Consider the following 22,889-nt stretch of genomic DNA (forward strand, 5'->3'; position numbering starts at 1 on the left):
AGTGAGAAATCACACATATACATATACACGCACACACACATACACACACGCACACATACATACACACATATATATATATATATATATATACACACATACACACACACACACACACACACACACACACACACACAGACGCTGTATCAGGTTTCTCTATTAATACTGAGGTGAGGAGGTCTCTCAGTGTCTCTATTCAAAAGGGGAGAGCGGCAGAGTAATGAAGCTGTAACTAAGTACCTGAGAGCTTGTGAAGGGGGCAGCAACCGCACAGACACAGGGAGCTCTCACTCACCATGTGTTACTGCGAGGAGCACAGCCACGTGGGAAGAATCTGAATCTACAAGCAGGTTGAAAACTGTATATCATAGGTATAAAGTAGGAAATCTTAAAGGATACCTGTCACCCCCCGTGCCGGGGTGACAGGCTCCCAAATCCCAGCTAGATCCTCTTATACTGACCTCATCTCGCCGAGTCCCGCTCCCAGAGCCGGTCCCGGGACAGAGATATCCTGGTCAGAAGCCGGCACCCGCTGTGGAGATAGGGCCGGCGTCCATAGAGAATGAATGGAGCCGGACTCATCTCTGCAGCGCTCGCACGGCTCCATTCATTCTCTATGGATGCCGGACCTATCTTCACAACGTGCGCGCCAGCCTCTGACCAGGATGTCTCCGTCCCGGGACCGGCTCCGGGAGGGGGACTCGGCGAGATGAGGTCGGTATAAGGGGATCTAGCTGGGGGTCGGGAGCCTGTCACCCCGGCACGGGGGGTGACGGGTCCTCTTTTAAACAGTTGCTCGGTTCTCTAGCACTTGTTCTGCACCCAGTCTTGTATAAAGGCCCACACTACATTCTGGGGGGAAAAACGGTTCTCAGACTGCACAGTACTCAATCAGCCTTCCAGAACAAACTGTGATTAATGTGTAACTGTCATTTAAATGTATTTTTTTTCAGTAATCAATAAATAACAAAAGAAACTCTGTATTAGGTTTTAATAAGAAAAAGAGTTTCCTTCTGTACTCAAAAAGCTGTTTTCCTAACCCCTCCTCCCCTCAATTCAGAAGAAGCAGGATTTCTGTGTCCATTATGTTCTATGGAGAGGGGTGGGGTCAAGGGGGGGTGAGTGAGCATGGAGAGGAGAAAAGCAGGGCTGTACTAAACATCATCCTGCAATCTTCTCTCACTAAGCTCCTAGATAAGCACTGACCTTTCTGACAGCTTTTTCTCTCTTCCTGCTCACTTATCCCCCCTCCATAGGTTATAATGGACTCAGCAAACCCGCCTTTACTTTGCTTCTCTGTAATGAAGATGGCTTTGCCTGATAATGCACAGATACAAAGTGAGGGAGGCTGGAAACCAGGTTTTTTTTTTTTAGTACAGAAAGCCTAATAAAACCTATTTTAGAGTTTCTTAAAATTGCTTATACTATTGATTTCTGCAAAAAAAAAAAAAAAAAAAAAAAGTACACATCCAGCATTGAGATGTCTAAACAAATGCAGTGTTCCTGTGATGTGAAGCACAGGCATGTATGTTTTCATGGCGTACTTCTTCTTCCTGCCTCTACTCTCACTGTACCCAGCATGCATATGATGCTCTCTACAGGCAGGACTGAGAGATGGCAAATCTGTGCACATTCAGTCTGATGTATTGACTGATTTTACCAGCGTGCTCGGTAGAATGATAATCTTTTCATACAATGGAAGGTTATAGGAAGTTAAAGGGGTTGGCCACTTTATAGTAAAATTGTTCAGTGTACAGTATTAGTAAGTGTATTTACATTACTTACTGACAGCAGCTCCCTGTGTACCTCATAGAACTACAATCAGACCTTCCTTCTCTAGGCTGTGCCGTCCTGCTCTGTGGTGAGTCTGTCCATAAGATGGCTGACATGGAGGAGCATGTGACCATGCAACCTGCCCACTCCCCCAGTGTCCACCACTGAGCCTGTATATTCCTATGGAGGACACTGGGAGCTGGGCATGGTCACATGCTTCTCCATGTTGGCCATCTTATGGACAGAATCACCACAGAGCAGGACAGCACAGCCTGGAGGCAGGGAGCTTGATTTTTAGCTCTATGAGGTACACACGGAGCTGCTGTCAGTAAGTGCTATGAATACAGTTACTAATACTGTACATTGAACTTTTTTTTTTTACTATAAAGTGGCCAACCCCTTTAAGAAATCTCAGGCAGTGGTACCATGTAAACTTCCCCAAGATGCAGGCAAGTTTATGTAATATGTTTTGGTTTCAGGCAAACATTGCATTAAAGATATTATTGTTCCTTGTAAATGCCGGTTGTGGAACTATTTTTTAATTAAAAATATGGGTTGTTCTATCTGCAAATCCCAAATAATCTGTTCTGTCATTAGAATGTACAAATTTCAGAGAAACTTATCCTGAACGGACAGCTTCCTGTTGAACTTAGTGGCGGATGTTTTGATTGATTGCCTGTCTGCATTGGCCCATACGAGGAATGGACGGACCTGGCTGTAATTTGTGCTTTTATTCACTGTAGGCAAACATTGTGTAAGCTTAAGTCCAGAATGTTACATAGTAGATAGCAGCGGTTAAACCATTCCCAGTGCCAGATAAAACAACATTGTTTCATACATGGTGTTTAATAAAGTACGGAGCTTTCCTGTTAAAACAAAGAAAATCCATTCTGTACACATAAATTTCATTTTTGCAAAAAGGTGTCTTGGCTGGCAGAGCATCTATTCATAGATATAGTTGTGTAGTTAGACTTAATTTAAAGGGGTATTCCACTCAAAGATAACTTTTGATATGTTGCTGCCCGTGGTGAGACTAACAATACCTTCCATACTTGTTATTATCTATTCAGTCTCCTTCCACCAGTTCTCAGCTGCTGCTTTCTGCTAAAGACACAAAAATCTGTGTGTGAACTTTTCTCTGTCTCCCCTTCCTCCCCCCCCCCTTCTAAGACGGCGTATGTAAACAAGTCCCTGGCTGGCTTTATCTGCATCATTGTAGCTTCTTTGTAATACTTTGTAATAGGAGGGCTAATCACAGTGTGTTCATTAGCAACTTGACCTCGGATTAACCCTCCCAGCATTACAAAGAAGCTTCAATGTTGCAGATACAGCTTGCCAGGGACTTTTTTTTTACATTGTCTGTCTCAGAAGGGAGGGGAGAAGGAGGGGGGAGACTGAGAGAAAAGCTCACACACAGATTTTTGTGTCTTCAGCAAAAAGCAGCAGCTCAGAACTGGGGGAAGGAGACTGCATAAATAATAACAAGTATGGAATGAATTGTTACTCTCACCATGGGCAGCAACAGATCAAAGGTTATGTGTGAGTGGATTACCCTTGCACCCTACCCACCCACCCACCCAAATAATAACAATTTAGCCCACACAAAATGAAATTACAATAAAAAAATGGAAAAAAAAAAAAAAAGCTATACACTATTGATATAATTGATATCACCTTGTTTATAATAGCTCAAGCTATAAAATGAACTGTTTATAAAAATCTGCGAATTCTGTAAATAAGTGAAAGATAAAAAACTATAATTGCTCTATTTTGTCAATCCACCTCCGAAAAAAGGAGTTATTTAAATAAAAGTATACAGTAATTTATTTTTTTTTGATAGACACATAAACTATCCTCCAAAAAAAAACAAGCTGCCTCGCAGTTTTATCAAGCAAAAACTAAACTGTAAATCCAATTTTTTGAATTTACTGTGCCAGAGTACTAAAACACTTTATAAATTTGGCATCACTGTAATTGTAATGACCCAGAGAATTGATTTGTTATTTCTACCCCACAGTCTAAGACCTTGTTCACACGTTTTTTTTTTTAAAGAACAGAGGATGATTGCAATGAAATCCGCGTCCGTTCTTCCCTGCAGCGGTGGCTTTGCATTGAATTCGATGCAATGCTGCCCGCTGTGTTCTGACTTCGTTATTTTACCTTCCGTCCTTTAGAACGAATGTTCAAATAATGAACGTGCATGAACAGCTTCCGGAAACAATAGCTGTTCACACAATGTAAAGTACAGCCGGTGTCCGTACTTTACATTGTAGTCAATGGTTGTATGATTTGTGAGCGCACACAACGGTGCCTGCAATTCAGTTGTAAAAATCATTGACTGCAAGAACGTGCCAAATGCTGCCCGGTGTCCGCCAGTATAACCATGCAATGGACGGTGTTATACTAAGTGTGAACCTAGCTTAATGGTGTAAATTTAATATGCAAAAAGAAAAAGAAAAAAAAACAACTTGCCCCGGCCTGACAAAGGGTCTGATGGCCCAAACTGACACTTGTCAGACTAGAAACCATGTCCGTCATTGGCATATGTACATACTTGCAAAATCCACTTGTGTTAACACAGCCTTGGGACCACAGACTGGGGAAAATATATATTTTTTTGTTTAAAATGTGCATATTTACATTGTTTCGTTCTCCAAATCCTAGACCTTTTTTGTTTGTTTTCTGCCTGTGTCATAAGCGCGGCAGCTATTTCAGTAACTCTGTCTGAGGTAATTTTGTAAACGTAGGTTAATTGAAATTGACAGCATCACATTGTTTTCTTCCGTTGGTGACGCACGTTGTTTTGCTTAACCTGGATAGGGCTTTCACCTGCAGCCAGTACAGAAGCTAGCATATGTGAACCAGTGACATTGGCCCTGCCTTTGACGCAAGCATGGACATGGTATCCTTTAGCCAAATAGATCTTATTAATATTCATACTAAGAGTTATTTGAACTTTAGCAATGCTGTTTCTTAAAGCTATTCTTTAAGGTTTGTGCACCAGGGACACATTTACTAAGGAAAGGAGATCCAAAGCTTTTAAAGGGAAAGTAACAGCACGTTAGAAGACTCTAGACTCCCAAGAACTAGGGCAAAATAGCCCTAAAATGTGAACAGTCTAACCTAGATATCAGTATAATGGGTGCCTGGTGCTTGAGCTCCTCCACTGCATTCTGTGGCTCTCGGGTGCACGAGTGATGTCACTCGTGCCCTTGGAATCTGTTCAACCTGAACATCACTTCAGACTCTGTACCCACAATCTGCCCCCCCCCCCCCCACCCTAAACTACTTGTACCTTCGGATAGCTGCTTTTAATCCAAGATCTGTCCTGCGGTCCACTCGGCAGGTGATGCAGTTATTGTCCTAAAAAACAACTTTTAAACTTGCAGCCCTGTGCCAAACTGGCGTGGCCTAGAGTGTGTGTGCATTAGGCTGGCACAACTTCTCTGTCCCTCCTTAATCATTAGGAATGCTCTAGGCAGATTGTCTCCTATTCATCAGTTGTGTGAGCACGGCACATGGGCTGGATCGTTAAGGCACCTGTGCAGTGTTCACTGCAGAGGAATAGGAAAGATCCTGCCAGTGGCTTTTCTAATGATGAAGGGGGGACAGACGGGTGGTGCAAGGTTAGGGCACAGATACTCTAGGCCACACCAGTTTGGCACGGGGCTGCAAGTTTAAAAGTTGTTTCTTAGGACAATAACTGCATCACCTGCCGAGCGGACCCCAGGACAAATCTTGGATTAAAAGCAGCTATCCGAAGGTACAAGTGGTTTGGGAGGGCAGATTGTGGGTACAGAGTCGCTTTAATTGGAATGCAGGCACATTCGGGTATGCCCGCACTCCAACTCAGATTCCACCTTTCATTTTCTATAGAGCCTGATAGGAATGAAAGGTGGAATCTGATTGGTTGCTAGGGGCAACTGAGCCAGTTTCACTTTACACCATGTTTGATAAATCTCCCCCTTATAAGGCCGGGATTCCATAATGCGATCGACTGTGATTAAACAACGGCCGTTCAAAAAAAATATATTGTGTGAACTTGGCCTTAACATGTATTTTTATGGTAAAAGAACACAGAGCAGGACACTTACATACACTGTAATAATTTTCTTTGGATCTAAAGACAATGTCATTCCGAGCGGAGAAAATGAACTCTTAATTTTAAAATGTGAAACCGCAATTTGCAAATGAAGACAACTCTCTTATTGACTCTTATCCTTGGCAAGTTTTTATTTCTAATTAAACCCATGTGCTGTACTTTGGTTCTGGAAAGGAGCTTAAAATTGCCAAATACAATAATAAACCAGTATGGTAAGCTGAACTTTCCATTATTGGGAGTGATGAAAAGAGTATTTGCTCTTGGAAAGAAGCACGCACACAATATTCTGCACTATAGAAGTGAGAAGCTGGCTGGTACAGCAGAGATGTGTTCATTGGACATCATTATAGCTGCGTATTATGTATTTAGAGTGTTTTTGTTTGTAAGGCGTTAAGTGTTGATGCGTGGCAAGTAAGGGTCCATTTACACAGATAATTTGTCAAAGATTTGAAGCCAAAGCCAGAAAAAGACTGTAAACAGAGATCAGGTCATAAAGGAAAGCCTGAGATTTATCATCTTTTCAAATCCATTTCTGGCTTTGGCTTCAAAGCAGCATATCAAGAGAAGGAAGCAAGTTTGCTAAATGAATGAATTTGCAAAAATGTATAAATTGATGCGATCCTATATTAGTGGAGATGGGCGTAACCCTTTTAACATTTTTTCAGTGGCTGAAATCCCATTTTAGGTAATGCAGATCAGTTGCAGAATATCAGCAGCGGTGAACATGCCCTTAAAGAGGACCTGTCACCCCCGATGCCGGGGTGACAGGCTCCCGACCCCCCGCTAGAGCCCCTCATACTTACCCGGTCCCAGGACGGAGATAGCCCCACGGGCAGCCCGGCGCGCGCGCCGCTGAGATCGGTCTGACGCTCTTGGAGAATGAATGGAGGGTCGGACTCACCATTCATTCTGTATGAGCGTCGAACTCACCTCAGCAACACGCGCGCCAGGCTTCCCGCGGGGATATCTCCGTCCCGGGACCGGCCGAAGGAGCGGGACCCGGAGCGATCACAAAAGCACGAGGGGCTCTTGCGGAGGTCGGGAGTCTGTCACCCCGGCACTGGGGGTGACAGGTCCTCTTTAAGGTTGCATTCACACTTGCAGGATCTGAAGCAGATTTGATGGTGCAGATTTGATGCTGTGTTCAGTTATTCAGATCAAATCTGCTGCGGATCCGCAGCATAAAATCCTCTCCGATGCGCTGTGAGTGAAGCTACCTTAAAGGGTAAAGTGTCTTACTGCCATGTTTTGCCAAATATATTATATAGTATTTTTATAGTTTCAAACAATTGTTTTTTTTTTGCCATTCAAAGTGGGACTTCTGTAATAGATCCATGGTGTTCGATAGCCAAGAGAAATGTCCATGGGCAAAAATGGCAGCCTGCAGATTGCTTTATGCTGTAAGACCCTTCTACCCTGCTGCTGCTTCTGCTACATTTGGAGTTCTCCGAATATATATGTCTGCAGGAATGATCTTGCCGCAGGCTGTGTGCGTTGATCTTCCAACAAGTAGCTGCTCTCATAACAAACGTTTGTTGTAAATCAGCAGTGGCCGCCTCTTACTTCTGATGCACAGATGGTTTCCCTTTTGCTGCGGTCTGCTATAAAACGTATAAAATTTATATATTCCCTAAACAACCTCTTTAAAGTGTTCATAGTTTACGTCCAAAACTTGGATAAAAAGTTTTAAGACCTTGTATATGGCTTGTTCCCATCATCATCCCTAATGACGGCCTGTACTAGGGCTACGTTCAGAGGGCCGGAACGTTGCTCCATGTCGGAGTCATAGATATTAGGCCAAAAGCAGAATTGGTTCCTGTCATGTACAGATAACTTAGATTTCCTGAATAAACATCTCATGATATCATCCTGTTCTTTGGCTCTAAATGTACAGTTTCCGCGACAAAGCCATTTGCATTGAGTTGCATTGACTTTCTGCAGGCTTCAGTGCAGGGATATCCCAGCATACTACACTGCTAAGGGGAACGCTCAGATAACACATCCTAGATCTGAATGAATAAAATATTCTCATTGAATACTTTGTTCTGTACAAAGCTGAATGTGCGGACAAGAAAATCACAGAAACATCATCAATGGAAATCACATTAATTAACCAATGGCGGCCTGGATTTGGAGGCACACAAAAGTAAAGTGGAAAAACACTCCAGGCTGATCCAACTTTGATGTAATGTCCTTAAAACAAGTCAAAATGAGGCTGAGTATTGTGTGTGGCCTCCACGTGTCTGTATGACCTCCCTACAACGCCCGGGCATGCTCCTGATGAGGTGCCTGTATAACCTCCCTACACCGCCTGGGCATGCTCCTGATGAGGTGCCTGTATAACCTCCCTACACCGCCCGGGCATGCTCCTGATGAGGTGCCTGTATGACCTCCCTACAAGGCCCGGGCACGCTCCTGATGAGGTGCCTGTATGACCTCCCTACAAGGCCCGGGCATGCTCCTGATGAGGTGCCTGTATGACCTCCCTACAACGCCCGGGCATGCTCCTGATGAGGTGTCTGTATGACCTCCCTACAACGCCCGGGCATGCTCCTGATGAGGTGCCTGTATGACCTCCCTACAAGGCCCGGGCATGCTCCTGATGAGGTGCCTGTATGACTTTCCTACAACACCTGGGCATGCTCCTGATGAGGTAGCGGATGGTCTCCTGAGAGATCTCCTCCCAGACCTGGACTAAAGCATCTGCCAACTCCTGGACAGTCTGTGGTGCAATGTGACGCTGGTGGATGGAGCGAGACATGATGTCCCAGATGTGCTCAATCGGATTCAGGTCCGGGGAAGGGGCCGACAGTCTATAGCTTTACTGCCTTCATCTTGCAGGAACTGCTGACACACTGCAGCCACATGAAGTCCAGCATTGTCCTGAATTAGGAAGAACCCAGGGCCAACCGCCATATGGTCTCACAAGGGCTCTGAGGATCTCATCTCGGTACCTAATGGCAGTCAGGCTGCCTCTGGCAGCACATGGAGGACTGTGCGGCCCTCCAAATGCCATCTCACACCAATACTGACCCACTGCCAAACCAGTCATGCTGAGGGATGTTGCAGGCAGCAGATCACTCTCCATGGAGTTTCCAGACTCTGTCACATCTGTCATATGTGCTCCGTGTGAACCTGCTTCCATTGGTGAAGAGCACAGGGCGCCAGTGGAGAATTTGCCAATCCTGATGTTCTCTGGCAAATGCCAAGCGTCCTGCATGGTGTTGGGCTGTGAGCGAACCCCCATCTGTGAACGTCGGACCCTCATACCATCCTCATGGAGTCAGTTTCTAGCCGTTTGTGCAGACACAACTACTGGAGGTCATTTTGCAGGGCTCTGGCAGTGGTCCTGTTCCTCCTTGCACAAAGGTGGAGTTAGCGGTCCTGTTGCTGGGTTGTTGACCTCCTACGGCCTCCTTCATGTCTCCTGGTGTACTATCCTGTCTCTTGGTAGCACCAGTCTCTTGACACTAAACTGACAAACACAGCAAACCTTTGCACTAATGTGCCATCCTGGATGATCTGCACTACCTGAGCCACTGGTGTGGGATGTAGAGTCTGTCTCCTGCTACCACGAGTGTGAAAGCACCACCAACATTCAAAAGTAACCAAAACATCAGCCAGAAAGCATAGGTACTGAGAAGTGGTCTGTGGTCCCCCCCTGCAGAAAGACTCCTTTATTGAGTGTGTCTTGCTAATTGCCAATAATTTCCACATGTTGTCTATTCCATTTGCACAACAGCATGTGAAATTGTTTGTCAATCAGTGTTGCTTCCTAATGGTGCGTCTACACAGACAGATTTATCTGACAGATTTTTGAAGACAAAGCCAGGAACAGACTATAAACAGAGAATGGGTCAAAAATGAAAGACTGAGATTTCTCCTCTTTTCAAATCCATTCCTGGCTTTGGCTTCCAAATCTGCCAGATAAATCTCTCTCTGTGTAAACGCGCTATTAGTGGACAGTTTGATTTAACAGAAGTTTTATTTACTTGGAGTAATATTGTGTTATGTGTTGTTTGTGCAGTGTAGTTTGGGTCATTGCACAGAACCTGCCTTGTGGTTTATATTCTAGATTATAGTCATTATCTAAGGCAGGGGTGGGGAACCTTTTCTATGTCGAGGGCCGGTCGGGCATTAATAAAATCATTCGAGGGCCGCATACTGCGCGCGGCAGTTAGTAGCGTGGGTTTGCAGCACCCGGGGCAAGGCAAAGTATTGTTCCCCTAATGCCCCTGCTATTGTAGGTAACCAGTCATGTCCCTGGTAGCATAGTTAACCCCAGTGTCTGCCCCAAATAAATGGTGGATGCCGCCTCCTTCCCCTTCAGAGCGCCGCACGTCACGAGAGAAGCAGGCCCCATCCGGAGGTGTCAGGGGCCGGAAGAGGCCCGCGGGCCGGAGGTTCCTCACCCCTGATCTAAGGTAACTATATTATAATTATAAAAACGAGGTGCTCCGTTGCACTATAGTAGCTGAGCTAAGCTGTTTGTGAAAAGGATTTGATGCAAGTTTCATTGTCACTTTAAAAAAAACTTTTGACGTGTCTGAACGCTCAGACCCCAACCCATATCTGGAGCAAACCAAGATGTGCACACTCTATGCCACGTAAGTCAGAATACCAGTGTAAGTCTATGGGGCCGTCTCTGTCACGGTCACAAAGAATCATGCTATCGATCGATTGGGGTCTAAACACTCTGAAACTTTATGCCGCTTGCATACTTGAAGCGGGATGACAATTCCTATTGACTATCAGTCAATTCATATTGACTGACTGGAGAGGAATCGCACCACCTATGACCAGCTCCTATGACATACATCGCTGTCTTTCCAATCCACACAGCCCTGCTATATACACTTATAGGGGGAGATTTATCAAACAAGTTGTAAAGTGAAACTGGCCCAGTTGCCCCTAGCAACCAATCAGATTCCACTTTTCATTTTCCAAAGAGTCTGTGAGAAATGAAAGGTGGAATCTGATTGGTTGCTAGGGGCGACTGGGCCAGTTTCACTTCACACCATGTTTGATAAATCTCCCCCACACTTTGTATCTGGTTTTAAGCAGTGGGGGAGAAATACAAGGCTATGGGAATCACAAGGGATCACAAGATGTTTTTATAGTATGCTGCCTTGGACTGAGCAGTTTCTCAGGCATATGAGCAGACTGGGAATAAAAAATACTGCAGATTCTGTCTGACTGACTATTTAAAGGGAACCTGTCATCCCCCCGTGCTGGGGCAGAGCCTGGCCGACCCCCCGCTAGAGACCCTTATACTTACCCCTGTGCACTTAGTCCCACTCCTGGAGCCGCTCCTGCCGCAGAGATATTACCGTGGAAGCCCGGCGCGCATCAGAAATGAGTCCGATGCCCAGAAAGAATGACTGGAGCCGTCATTCTCTATGAGCGTCGGACTCATCTCTGATGCACGCGCGCCGTTTTTTCCGACGGTGATATTTCGGCGGCAGGAGCGGGACCAAGTATAAGGGTCTCTAGCAGGGGGTTGGACTGGCTCTGCCCCGGCACGGGGGGAAGGGGGGGGGTGACAAGTCCTCTTTAAGGGTGCGTTCGGCAGATTTGTAGCAGAGCTGTACAGTGTGAAAACTCACATTAAAGTCAATAGGAGCTTGAAAAAATATCGAGTTGTTTTGGGGGCAGTTTTTGTCTGTGTTTTTTTATAACTCTGTGAGCATACCCTAATGAGCATACCCTTAGGGTATGTTCACTTATACTGTATATACTGCAGAATTTATGTTCTTTCATCTGCAACAGTGCTGGCAGGAGAGCTGAGGGAGGGAAGTATGCAGGGTTGGAGGACTGTGATGAAGAAGAGTCAATGGAAAGCAATGCATTCTGCGCAACCACAAAGTAGTAAATTGGGACATAAGCTGAAAGGAGGTACTTATCCTTAAAGAGGATGTACCACCAGGTACATCCTCTTTAACCTAAACCCACTGATCGAACGGTGCCGCGGTCCGTTTTTTGGACCGAGGCCCAGTTCTCGTGCACTGCGCCGTTCTATGCACCAGTACCGGACGGTGCTCAAGCACTGGAGGCCGGCCGGGCCGCCCCCAGTGGGAGGGAGTTCCCTCCCCTGTATGATGCGGCTCCATGCATCCTCTTTAAACCAAATTGCATTTTGATGTTTTAGAACTGGGGCAGCCAGGTAGGCGATGCTATATGCAATTTTCTTACCTTATGTTGGAATACCTTTTTAAAGCGACTCTGCCCTCCCCCCCCAACCACTTGTATTGTACCTCTGGATAGCTGCTTTAAATCCAAGATCTGTCCTGGGGTCCGTTCAGCAGGTGATGCAGTTATTGTCCTAAAAAATAACCTGCGGCCTGTGACAAATTGGCGTGTCCTAGAGTGTCTGCACTGCCTCTCCATCCCTCCTCCTCGCCTTCTTCACCATTTTAGCACAAAAACGCATCCGTTTTATGCAAATGACGCAAAAGATGCCCACGAAATGGCCAAAAAAAGAACATGGCCTAAACAGGCTTAAAAAAACATGGCCGCTTACCTCTAGAAACAGCACCACTGTTGTGGTTTGCTGCTCAGTTTCTTATTGCTTAAAGTGACCCACAATCTGACCCGCCTAAACTGCTTGTACCTTCGGATAGCTGCTTTTAATCCAAGATCTGTCCTGGGGTCCGTAAACCTGCAGTCCTATGTCAAATTGGCGTGGCCTACAGTGTGTGTCCGCCCTACTATTTCAACACTTCCCTGCCCTCCTCATCACTAAGAACACCCCCAGGCAGGATTTTTCCTATTTATCTCCTGAACACTGCACAGGTGCCTTAACGATCCAGCTCATGTGCAGTGTTCACACAGGTGATGAATAGGAGAAATTGTTCTTGGGGCATTCCTAATGATGAAGAGGGCGGGGAGGAGGGATGCAGGGGTGTTGCAAACCTAGGGCACAGACACTCTAGGCCACGACAATTTGGCACAGGGCTGCCAGTTTAAAAGTTGTTTTTTAGGACAATAACTGCATCACCTGCCGAGCGGACGCCAGGACGGATCTTGAATTAAAAGCAGCTATCTAAAGGTACAAGGGGTTTAAGGGGGTCAGATTGTGGGTAGAGAGTAGCTTTAATTGCTCATTAAAGCGAATGGAGCTGAAGCACAGTACCACACACAGCCTGAGGAAAGGTGTGGTGCTGTTGTTGCAAGAAAGTAGCTATGCTTTTTCCTCATACTGGATAACCCCTTTAACACCAAGCTTGCTAGTCTCCTCCTAGGTTTTCCATTTTTGCATCAGCTTAGATCGTTGGAACAAATGACAGTCTTTCTCAGTTACATGGCTGATAATTACAAATTGTGTAAACCTGCACGGTGTAGTCATCAAGTTCTGGTAAACAAGGTCTGTGTGTTTTGGGCTTATTTATTTGCTCACACAGAAACAGGCTTCTCCTGTTATAGTCTTAGCTCTGTGTTCCATTCAGCTAATTCATGGCTGTGTCTTTGAGCTTTGGTGACTTGGCATTTTTAGCTTCAGTACAAGTTTTTAAAATATGAAAAGTGGTGCAATTGGACTATATTTTGATTATATGGTGCAATACTCTTTCTCCATCTTCTCCGTCTTTATTTAAAAAAAAAAAATTGCTTAAGTGTCATTTCTTTTTTGCAGAAATCAATAGTACACGCAATTTTAAGAAACTTTGTAATTGGGTTTATTAGCCGAAAAATGCATTTTTGTAATGAAAAAGCAGTTTGAAACTCTCCCCCCGTCTTCATTGTTCTCTATGGAGAGGGTAGGGGTGGAGGGAGATGAGGCACCAAAACAGGACAACAAAGAGTTAATTTACAGATACATCACTGGGCTATCTCCTCTGAAGTCAGCACTGACCTCTCTGACCTCTGAATACCAGCTTTTACACAGGTCCCACTGTGTAATCCTTTGTTCTCTGCTGGCGACTAATCTCCCTCCTCCTCCCCCTCCCCTATCCATAGGTTACACAGGGCATGTCTGATGTAAGAGAGTCAAGATTTCCTTATAATGAGCAGTGAATGAGAGAGGGGAGGGGGGACCTGGAGTAAGTCTTTGTGAATGCAGATAATGGCAGATTTGCCTAATAAACCCAATTACAAAGTTTATTAAAATCGTCTGTACTATTGATTTCTGCAAAAAACAACAACACCACAGTGACACTTTAACCCTTAGACGATCCAGGGCGTATAGTTACGCCATGGAAGTCTGTCCCCAGACGACCTAGGGCGTAATTGTACGCCCTGGGTGTTTCTCCCGCTATGAAGCGTGCTCCGGAGCGGAGCGCGCTTCATAGCAGGTGGGGGCCGGCTGCAATCAGCAGCCGGGACCTCACCGGTAATGACACGCTGCAGCGATCGCGCTGCCGCGTGTCATTAACTCCTTAAACGCCGCGGCGTTTAAGTGTAAGTGACAGGGGGAGTCCCCTGTCACTTACCGAGTGTGACTGCGGGGGTCCCGATCGGTAAAACGGACCGCCGGAGGTCTCTCACCTGCCTCCGTGCGGTCCAATCGGCGATCTGCTGCACTAAGCCTGCACAGGCAGGCTCAAGGAGCATATCGCCGATAACACTGATCAATGCTATGCCTATGGTACACGAAAAGAAGGAAAAAAGTGCGCGGATTACCGATTTATGTTACATTATATATTAAAAAAAATTAATAAAAAGTGATCAAAACGTCCGATCTTCACAAATATGGTATTAATAAAAACTAGAGATCATGGCAGAAAAAATGACACCCCATACAGCCCCGTAGGTGAAAAAATAAAACTGTTATAAGCGTCACAATAGGCCCATTTTATTTATAATTAATTGCCCAAAAAAAGGATTTCATTTAAAAAAAATATATAACATTAGAGAATCTGCGTAAACCTGCATATGGTTGTGTTCGGACTGACCTATAGAATAATGGTAACATGTTGCTTTTACCATATAGTGGATTACGTAGACACAGGAACCCCCGAAACGTTACCATATTGCATTCTTTTTTACGATTTCACCAATTTATATCTTCATAAACAATATATTTGGAATTCCATCATACATATATTGGTAAAATGAAAGACGCCATTACAAAGTACAACTATTCCTGTAACAAACAAGCACTTACATGGCTTGTAGATAGAAAACTGAGAGTGCTAGAGCTCTTAGAAGGGGAGGAGGGGAAAAACGAAAACACTAAGATCAAAATTTGCGCGGTCCACTGGGTCATTTTGGGCCTGGTCCTCAAAGGGTTAACTTGCTTGGTACAGCCGCTACAGTTTGTACACAGCCCCTGTGATTCTCCTATGCAATATGCCCTTTGTGCTCTTGTCTCTTTCACCAGCCTGTGTAAGCTTCCCTACAAGGAATCTCTCTCCCCTGTCTGTAATCTGAGTTGGTGTATAACCTTCTAAAGCAGCTAAATAGTAGGGAAGTTTAAGTAGCAGGAGCCAGTTTGACTGTCTGGGATCTGTTTTTTGTCAAGGAACCCTTTAAAAAGTTGGGAGTTAAAAAGTGAAGAACCATCTAAAACAGTGCAGGAAGGTTCAAAAGCTAAAAGATAATAAAATACACCAGTCTATAAGTTAAACTTTTTGATAAATGTTGACTATGATGTGTATTTTTGGCCTCTTCTCATACACTTACATTACTGAACAGTATTTTATTTGCTTTGTGCTGGTCATCAAGCAGTTATATGCTGATACAGTATCATCAATTTAAAGTGTAAATGTCAGAGAGACATGTCAAAAGTTTTTATTGAGTGTTCAGACCATGACTGATCAGAAAAATGAGCAGGGCCGCACGATCCTCCCTCCGCTCATTTCTCAGTGTGTCAATGTGATGAGACGTACCCCAAAGACTTCTATTGTGCAGCCTTCTCCTCACGTTACACAAAGCCGGGAGAGGAAAGAACTGAGTGCGACTTCTCATTTCTTCTTATACCAATCGGTCGCAGTGTGAACACTCAGACCCCGACCGATAAAAACTTTGACATACCTATTTATTTTTTTTTTTTGGTGATACTGCCTCTTTTAATCTAGATTGAATTGCAAAAGTGTAAGTACAGGTTCTTGCGGAAAGGAGAATGCCTAATAATTTAGACCCAGATCATACTGAAGCAGCTGCTATATCTTATGCTCTGTTATGGTCTATTTCTACGTTCTGCATAATAGAAAGTCCTTACCAGCAGGGCTGTGGAGTTGGACTCATGGAGTCATTGTCACAGAGTCACACAATGAAACACTGCTAACAATGCCAGATCCCTGGGATATAGAGGGGTCACACATAGTGATATAGAGGTCAGGTATAGGCCCAGATTCAGCTGTCAGCGCCTGGCTATAGTAGTCCCAGTATTTTCTTACTTGATGTATAACGCATGTATGACTTGTAAGTGTTGAGTTTCCTCCTGCCGGCAGTGATTCATATTTGAGTTGAAGTTTAACTAACTTTATATTTAATCTCTTCAATAGGTAATCTGTTATTATTCGATTTGTTTTCTAGGTAAAGACAGAGTTTTCAACACCCCCTTGTGTGAACAGGGAATTGTTGGATTTGGCATTGGAGTTGCAGTTGCTGGCGCTACCTCTATAGCTGAGATCCAGTTTGCTGACTACATATATCCAGCTTTTGATCAGGTTTGTACATATGGTTATGGAATACGGAGGCAAATTATCTGAAATTGTTCAAGCTTCACTGTAATAGTACAGACTTTTGTGTTTGTAGGGGCCCTACTACACGGAGCGATAATCGGACGATGTGTAATAGAGACAATGATTGGCCGATGACAACGATCAGATATATGTTTATTTGTAGGGATGGTCCGAACCTGGTTTGGACGGGGTTCGCACCAACCCGAACCCTCTGCAATGATTCCCGCTGTCTGCCGACTCCACGGAGCGGGCGGATCCAGCGGGAGGAACGCCTGGAAAACTGGGATACAGCCATAGCCATAGGCTGTATCCCAGTTTTCCAGGCGGTCCTCCCGCTGTATCCGCCTGCTGCACAGAGCTGGCAAACAGCGGGAATCCGATGCCGAGTGTCATTAGGTAATGAGTATCTGATAGTATCTATCTTTGGCAGTCCCATAGTATTTATCTGAATGACAGTCGACTCCTATTCTTGTGATCGTTGAGTTTTCCAGCCATTGGAACGTCAACGATCTTGAAAACGACAAATGCTATGGGGCTAACAAAGATAGAGCCCTGTTGTCAGGTAGAGGGGTCTGGGATAACAACAAACAGGTGCAGCCCTAGAACTGATACCCACCCCAGCTGTCCCTGCCTACTTGCTACAACAGCCCTAAATGGCAGCGGACAACTGGGCGACGTTCCCTAACCTGATCCAAGTGGAAACAGAGACAAGATGTACACAAAAAGGGAATAGTCAGAGGTCCTAGTCGGTAACAGCTGGCCAAGTACAAAGTCAAGATCCAAAGAATAGTCGGGGTACAAGTCAGAGTAAATTGCTAGGTCAAGAAACGCTAAATAACTAGGCTCTATCTCAGGCAGAGGCTGGGAAACAGGGGAAGGTACTTATGGAACCTGGAGTCCCAGCCCCAGGCGTGATTGGGGCTGAGGCCCCAGGTCCTGCCCAGATACCGACAGCTGACTGGTGTGTCAGCTGTCAGTCAACAACCAGTAAACACACTACACTTTATGCTGATCGGCCAGGGGAGCGAAACCCTGGCGACTGCTACAACAATGAATAGCAGAGCCGAGTAGAGTAAAGCAGTCTGGCTGCAATGGACGCCGAACGCATGGAATGCATGGCCCGAGTCCTGACACCTGTACTTGGCAGTCTTCCTCAGTTCTATAGCAAGTGAATAGAACCGAAAATGTGTGATCCAGAGGACGAGAGACAGTCAAACTCCCATTAATTGATACTTATAGATAGGTAATAAGTATTTGGAATAAACTCTGTATGATGGAGGTTCCTTGCTCTGTCAGTCTTGTAGGTAGCAGACAGCTTCATGCCTGCAGCATTAGAGGCAATGCCGTGTCTATTACGTCTACGTCCCAGTGCACATGTTGACGTCACCTGCTTTGTGCGTCAGGGCTCAGAAGAATGGACTGTGAGTGAGAGAAGGGGATTATGTTTTAGTTTGTATTTTTTAATGGAGGATATTATCTACTGAGGACCCCTATGTAATGGGGGAGTCCTTTCTACCATGGTTGGAGAAGGGCATTTAGGGGGCATTTTACACGAAAACCAGATTCAAGAAATACATTTTGGGCTATGTTCACACGCTGTGAACGACCGGCCGTTCCGTGACCCCTATAGAGGAATAGGCAATGTTCAACACTGCATAAAGTATGGCTGTTGTTGCCGATGGCAACAATGGCCGTACTTTTATGTAGGGTGAACATAACCTTGATCTAGATCCCATTTGAAGTTGAAAAACGTTTACATTGTAATTGATTATCTTCTGTTTTAAGGACTTCTGAAATATTGAAAGCTGTTGTAGTTTCCATTCGGAGGTCAGGGCTGAACATGCAGCTGTTAGATTGTGAAATGCTGGCCATCTGTGTGATAACGTCACTGATGTTATATGTATATTTAGCAGGGCCAAAACCGGGTCTGGTGTGAGCATAAAACCCAAAAACTCAGGCCAGCATTGTGGGTCTGATGAGGGAAATAGTACTGAAGAGTGGTCAGATATCCAGTTATAGTCTGTCAGGTTAAAGCCCAGTTCAGACTCTCATTTACATAGATAGAGAGGTAGGTAGACAGAGAGGTAGGTAGGAGGGAGGGAGCTTTGATAGGAAATCAAAGTGCATTGTTTGTATAGCATTATCACAATAAATAGATACTTTTATACTAAACTAGAAAAATGTACCCGGCGAGCCCCGGGTATAAAGTGTCAGTGTGTTAATTAGATTTGTTCTAAGGTGCCCACCAGGAGGCCTATCAAAAGGTATTGTTTCATCTGAGTTAATCAGTGGAATTAGTGTATACCTGTAGTGCATAGTTGGAGGGGTTCTGTATACCTACAGCGTATAGTTTTTAGGGGTCCTGCATATCTGTAGTGCATAGTTGGGAGGTGGGGCTGTATACCTATAGTGTATAGTTGGGGGGTCCTTTATACCTGTAGTGTGTAGTTGGGGGGGGGCTGTATACCTGTAGTGTATAGTTGAGGGAGGTCCTGTATACCAGTAGTGTATAGTTGGGGGGGGGGGACTGTATACCTGTACTGTATAGTTGGGGGGGCTGTATACCTGTACTGTATAGTTTGGGAAGGTTCTGTATACCTGTATTGTATAGTTCGGGGGTCCTGTATACCTGTAGTATATAGGTGGTGCTGTATACCTGTAATGTATAGTTGGTGGAGGTCTTGTATACCTGTAGTTTATAGTTTGAGGGTCCTGTATACCTGTAGTGTATATTTGGTGGAGGTCTTGTATACCTGTAGTATATAGTTCGAGGGTCCTGTATACCTGTAGTATATAGTTGGTTGAGGTCCTGTATACCTGTAGTGTATAGTTTTGGGTTCCTGTATACCTGTAGTATATAGTTGGTGGAGGTCCCGTGCACCTGTACTGTATAGTTTTAGGGTCCTGTATACCTGTAGTGTCCTGTATACCTGCAGGGTCGTATTTACCATTAGGCATGCATGGTCTGGTGCCTAGGGTAGCACCTTGCAGAGGGGCAGTACCCTCCCGTTCAGACTTGCCAGAAAATCTGGTGTCTTTTCGAGGAGGGGGGGGTATGGCAGTATTGGTCAGGTCAGGTCTGATATGGCGGTGTTATCCAGTCACAGTATAGCGGTATTGGTCAGGTCTGGTGTAGCGGTGTTATCCAGTCAAAGTATGGCGATGTTTGTCAGGTCTGGTATAGCGGTGCTATCCAGTCACAGTATGGTGGTATTGGTCAGGTCTGGTATGGCGGTGTTATCCAGTCACAGTGTGGCGGTATTGGTCAGGTCTGGTGTGGCAGTGTTATTCGGTCACAGTGTGGTGGTATTGGTCAGGTCTGGTATGGCTGTGTTATCCATTCACAGTGTGGCCGTATTGGTCAGGTGTGGTATGGCAGTGTTATCCAGTCAGAGTATGGCGGTATTGGTCACGTCTGGTATGACGGTGTTATCCAGTCACAGTATGGCGGTATTGGTTAGGTCTTGTGTGACTGTGTTAAATGTGACATCTCGAGCTATTATCTACCAATCCTGATGCTAATTGGTGAGTGAGGATGGGGCATCTTCAGGTTTAGTGCTTAGGGCAGCAGCAGCTGGTAATACTGCCCTGTAAACATGTACTGTATAGTTGGAGTAGGGGGTCCTGTATACCTGTAGTGCCCTGTAAACATGTACTGTATAGATGGAGTAGGGGTCTACTCAGGGGCGGGCTGGGCAGGGTGGCATCTGCCCCCCGGGCTAGTCTTCCCCAGTGAAGTATGGGGCCGCACAGCTGCCACTCACTGGCAGCTGGTTGAAGGTCTCAGGGCCGCCCTGCAGCTTCTGTCCGGCCCAGCGCTCTTTTCAGAGTGTTGAGAGGCCGGACTGTGTTGCGGGCCGCCGCTGAAGCTCCGCCCCCACCATGATGTCATGTCCCGCCCCCTTAGCAGACCCCTATGCTTTTAACTAAAGCCTATGAGGCTTAGAGTTAAAAGCAAAATGCTGCTCTTTCTTCCTCCGGCCGCTAGAGGCTGCTCTCTCCCACCCAGCTGCCACTCCTGCAATCTGGATAGAGGAGCCGGAAGACATAGAAGATGGTGGTCTGCAGGGAGCCAGGTAACAACTGTACAGGGGAGACCTACACAGCATCCCCTGCAGCCCCCCCCCCATCCTCCCACACACAGCAGCTCCTGCAGCCCCCCCCCATCCCCCACACACAACATCCCCTGCAGCGCCCCTATCCCCCCACAGCATCCCTTGCAGCCCCCCCATCCTCTCACACACAGCAGCTCCTGCAGCCACCCCATCCCCCAACACAGCAGCTTCTGCAGCCCCCATCCCCCCCACAGCATCCCCTGCAGCCCCCCTATCCCCCCCACAGCATCCCCTGCAGCCCCCCTATCCCCCCCACAGCATCCCCTGCAGCCCCCCTATCCCCCAGAGCATCCCCTGCAGCCCCCCATCCCCCAAACACAACATCCCCTTTAGCCCCCCCATCCCCCACACACAGCATCCCCTGCAGCCCCCCAACTTCCCACACACAGCATCTCCTGCAGCCTCCCTATCCCCACACACAGCATCCCCTACAGCCCCAACCCCCCCCCTCACAGCATCCCCCATCCCCCCCCAACACAGCATTCCTGTAGCCCCCCTATCTCCCCCACACACGCAGCATCCCCTGCAGCCCCCCCCATCCCCACACATACAGCAGCCCCCCCATCCCTTCACACACAGCATCCCCTACGGCACCCCTTCATCCCCCCGCCCCCCCACACACAAATCATAACCCCCATCTTCCTCATCATCCCCCCCCCCTTCACAGTATCCCAGGTCCATCCACTCCCGTCCCCCCACCAACCAAGGGCAGCAGCCACACAGGATCAGAGGAGGACAGAGCAGGAGCCATGACAGTTGAGAACTACAGCCCCCACCATGTCCTCCTAACAGTTTATGGTGGGAGTTGTAGTTTTGCAGTCTGTGGACATTCAGGTGGAGGACTACAACCCCCATGAAGCCTTATTGGCAAATCATAATGGGAGTTGAAGTTCTGCAACAGATTAGAGATTGACACAGTATAGGAGGGGGGAAGCTGTGGAACAGTAGTACTACATCCCCCAGCATGGTGTATAGGGTAGGCTGTAGAACTACATCTCCTAGCATGATCCTGTGTGGCTGTGGTAGAACAACAACTCCCAGCATGATCATCTGATGCTTTGGTAGAACTACAGCATGTGTGTATGTTGTTTTGTTTACTATTATTTTTACTAATAGGGGGTGTGCACATGAGGGGGAAGGAGAATTGAACTATGGGTGACGGATTGCTCATACCCACAGGGGGGGAATGCTTGGGGGAGGGGGGGGGGGGGTCATTTTGGCAGGAAAAGTGATCATGTGAAGGGAAAAGTAAACTATGGTTTTCCCACCATCTTATACTCAGTATGATTTGGTCACCCAGCTTTCCCACCATCTTATACTCAGTATGATTTGGTCACCCAGCTTTCCCACCATCTTATACTCAGTATGATTTGGTCACCCAGCTTTCCCACCATCCTATACTCAGTATGATGAAGGTCACCCAGCTTTTCCACCACTATACTCAGTATGGTGGAGGTCACCCAGCTTTCCCACCATCCTGTACTCCGTATGATATAGTCACCCAGCTTTCCCACCATCCTATACTCAGTATGATGGAGGTCACCCAGCTTTCCCACCATCCTATACTCAGTATGATGTGGCCACCCAGCTTTCCCACCATCTTATATTCAGTATGATATAGCCACCCAGCTTTCCCACCATCTTATACTCAGTATGATATAGTCACCCAGCTTTCCCACCATCCTATACTCTGTATGATATGGTCACCCAGCTTTCCCACCATCTTATACTCAATATGATGTGGTCACCCAGCTTCCCCACCATCCTATACTCTGTATGATATGGTCACCCGGCTTTCCCACCATCCTATATTCAGTATGATGGAGGTCACCCAGCTCTCCCACCATCTTATACTCAGTATGATGGCGGTCACCCAGCTTTCCCACCATCTTATACTCAGTATGATATGGTCACCCAGCTTTCCCACCATCTAATACTCAGTATGATGGAGGTCACCAGCTTTCTCACCATCCTATACTTAGTATGATGAAGGTCACCCAGCTTTTCCACCACTATACTCAGTATGATGTGGTCGCCCAGCTTTCCCACCATCCTATACTCAGTATGATGTGGTCACCCAGCTTTCCCACTATCTTATACTCAGTATAATGGAAGTCACCCAGCTTTCCCACTGTCCTATACTCAGTATAATGGAGGTCACCCAGCTTTCCCACCATCTTATACTCAGTATGATGGAGGTCACCCAGCTTTCCCACCGTCCTATACTCAGTATGATGGAGGTCACCCAGCTCTCCCACCATCTTATACTCAGTATGATAT

At 46.1% G+C, this 22,889-nt stretch overlaps 1 protein-coding gene across 2 annotated transcripts in view; it reads left to right on the top strand.

Moving 5' to 3' along the window:
• BCKDHB (branched chain keto acid dehydrogenase E1 subunit beta) overlaps window positions 1–22,889 on the top strand; it is a 143,674-nt gene that overhangs the window by 26,090 nt on the left and 94,695 nt on the right. For both annotated transcript variants that reach the window (XM_069974689.1, XM_069974690.1), the window contains exon 4: window positions 16,346–16,479. In XM_069974689.1, the coding sequence (XP_069830790.1) occupies window positions 16,346–16,479 (134 nt within the window). The remainder of the gene's footprint in view (window positions 1–16,345; window positions 16,480–22,889) is intronic.

This window comes from Dendropsophus ebraccatus, chromosome 6, assembly GCF_027789765.1.
Source record: "Dendropsophus ebraccatus isolate aDenEbr1 chromosome 6, aDenEbr1.pat, whole genome shotgun sequence".
In the NCBI taxonomy this organism is placed as follows: Eukaryota; Metazoa; Chordata; class Amphibia; order Anura; family Hylidae; genus Dendropsophus; species Dendropsophus ebraccatus.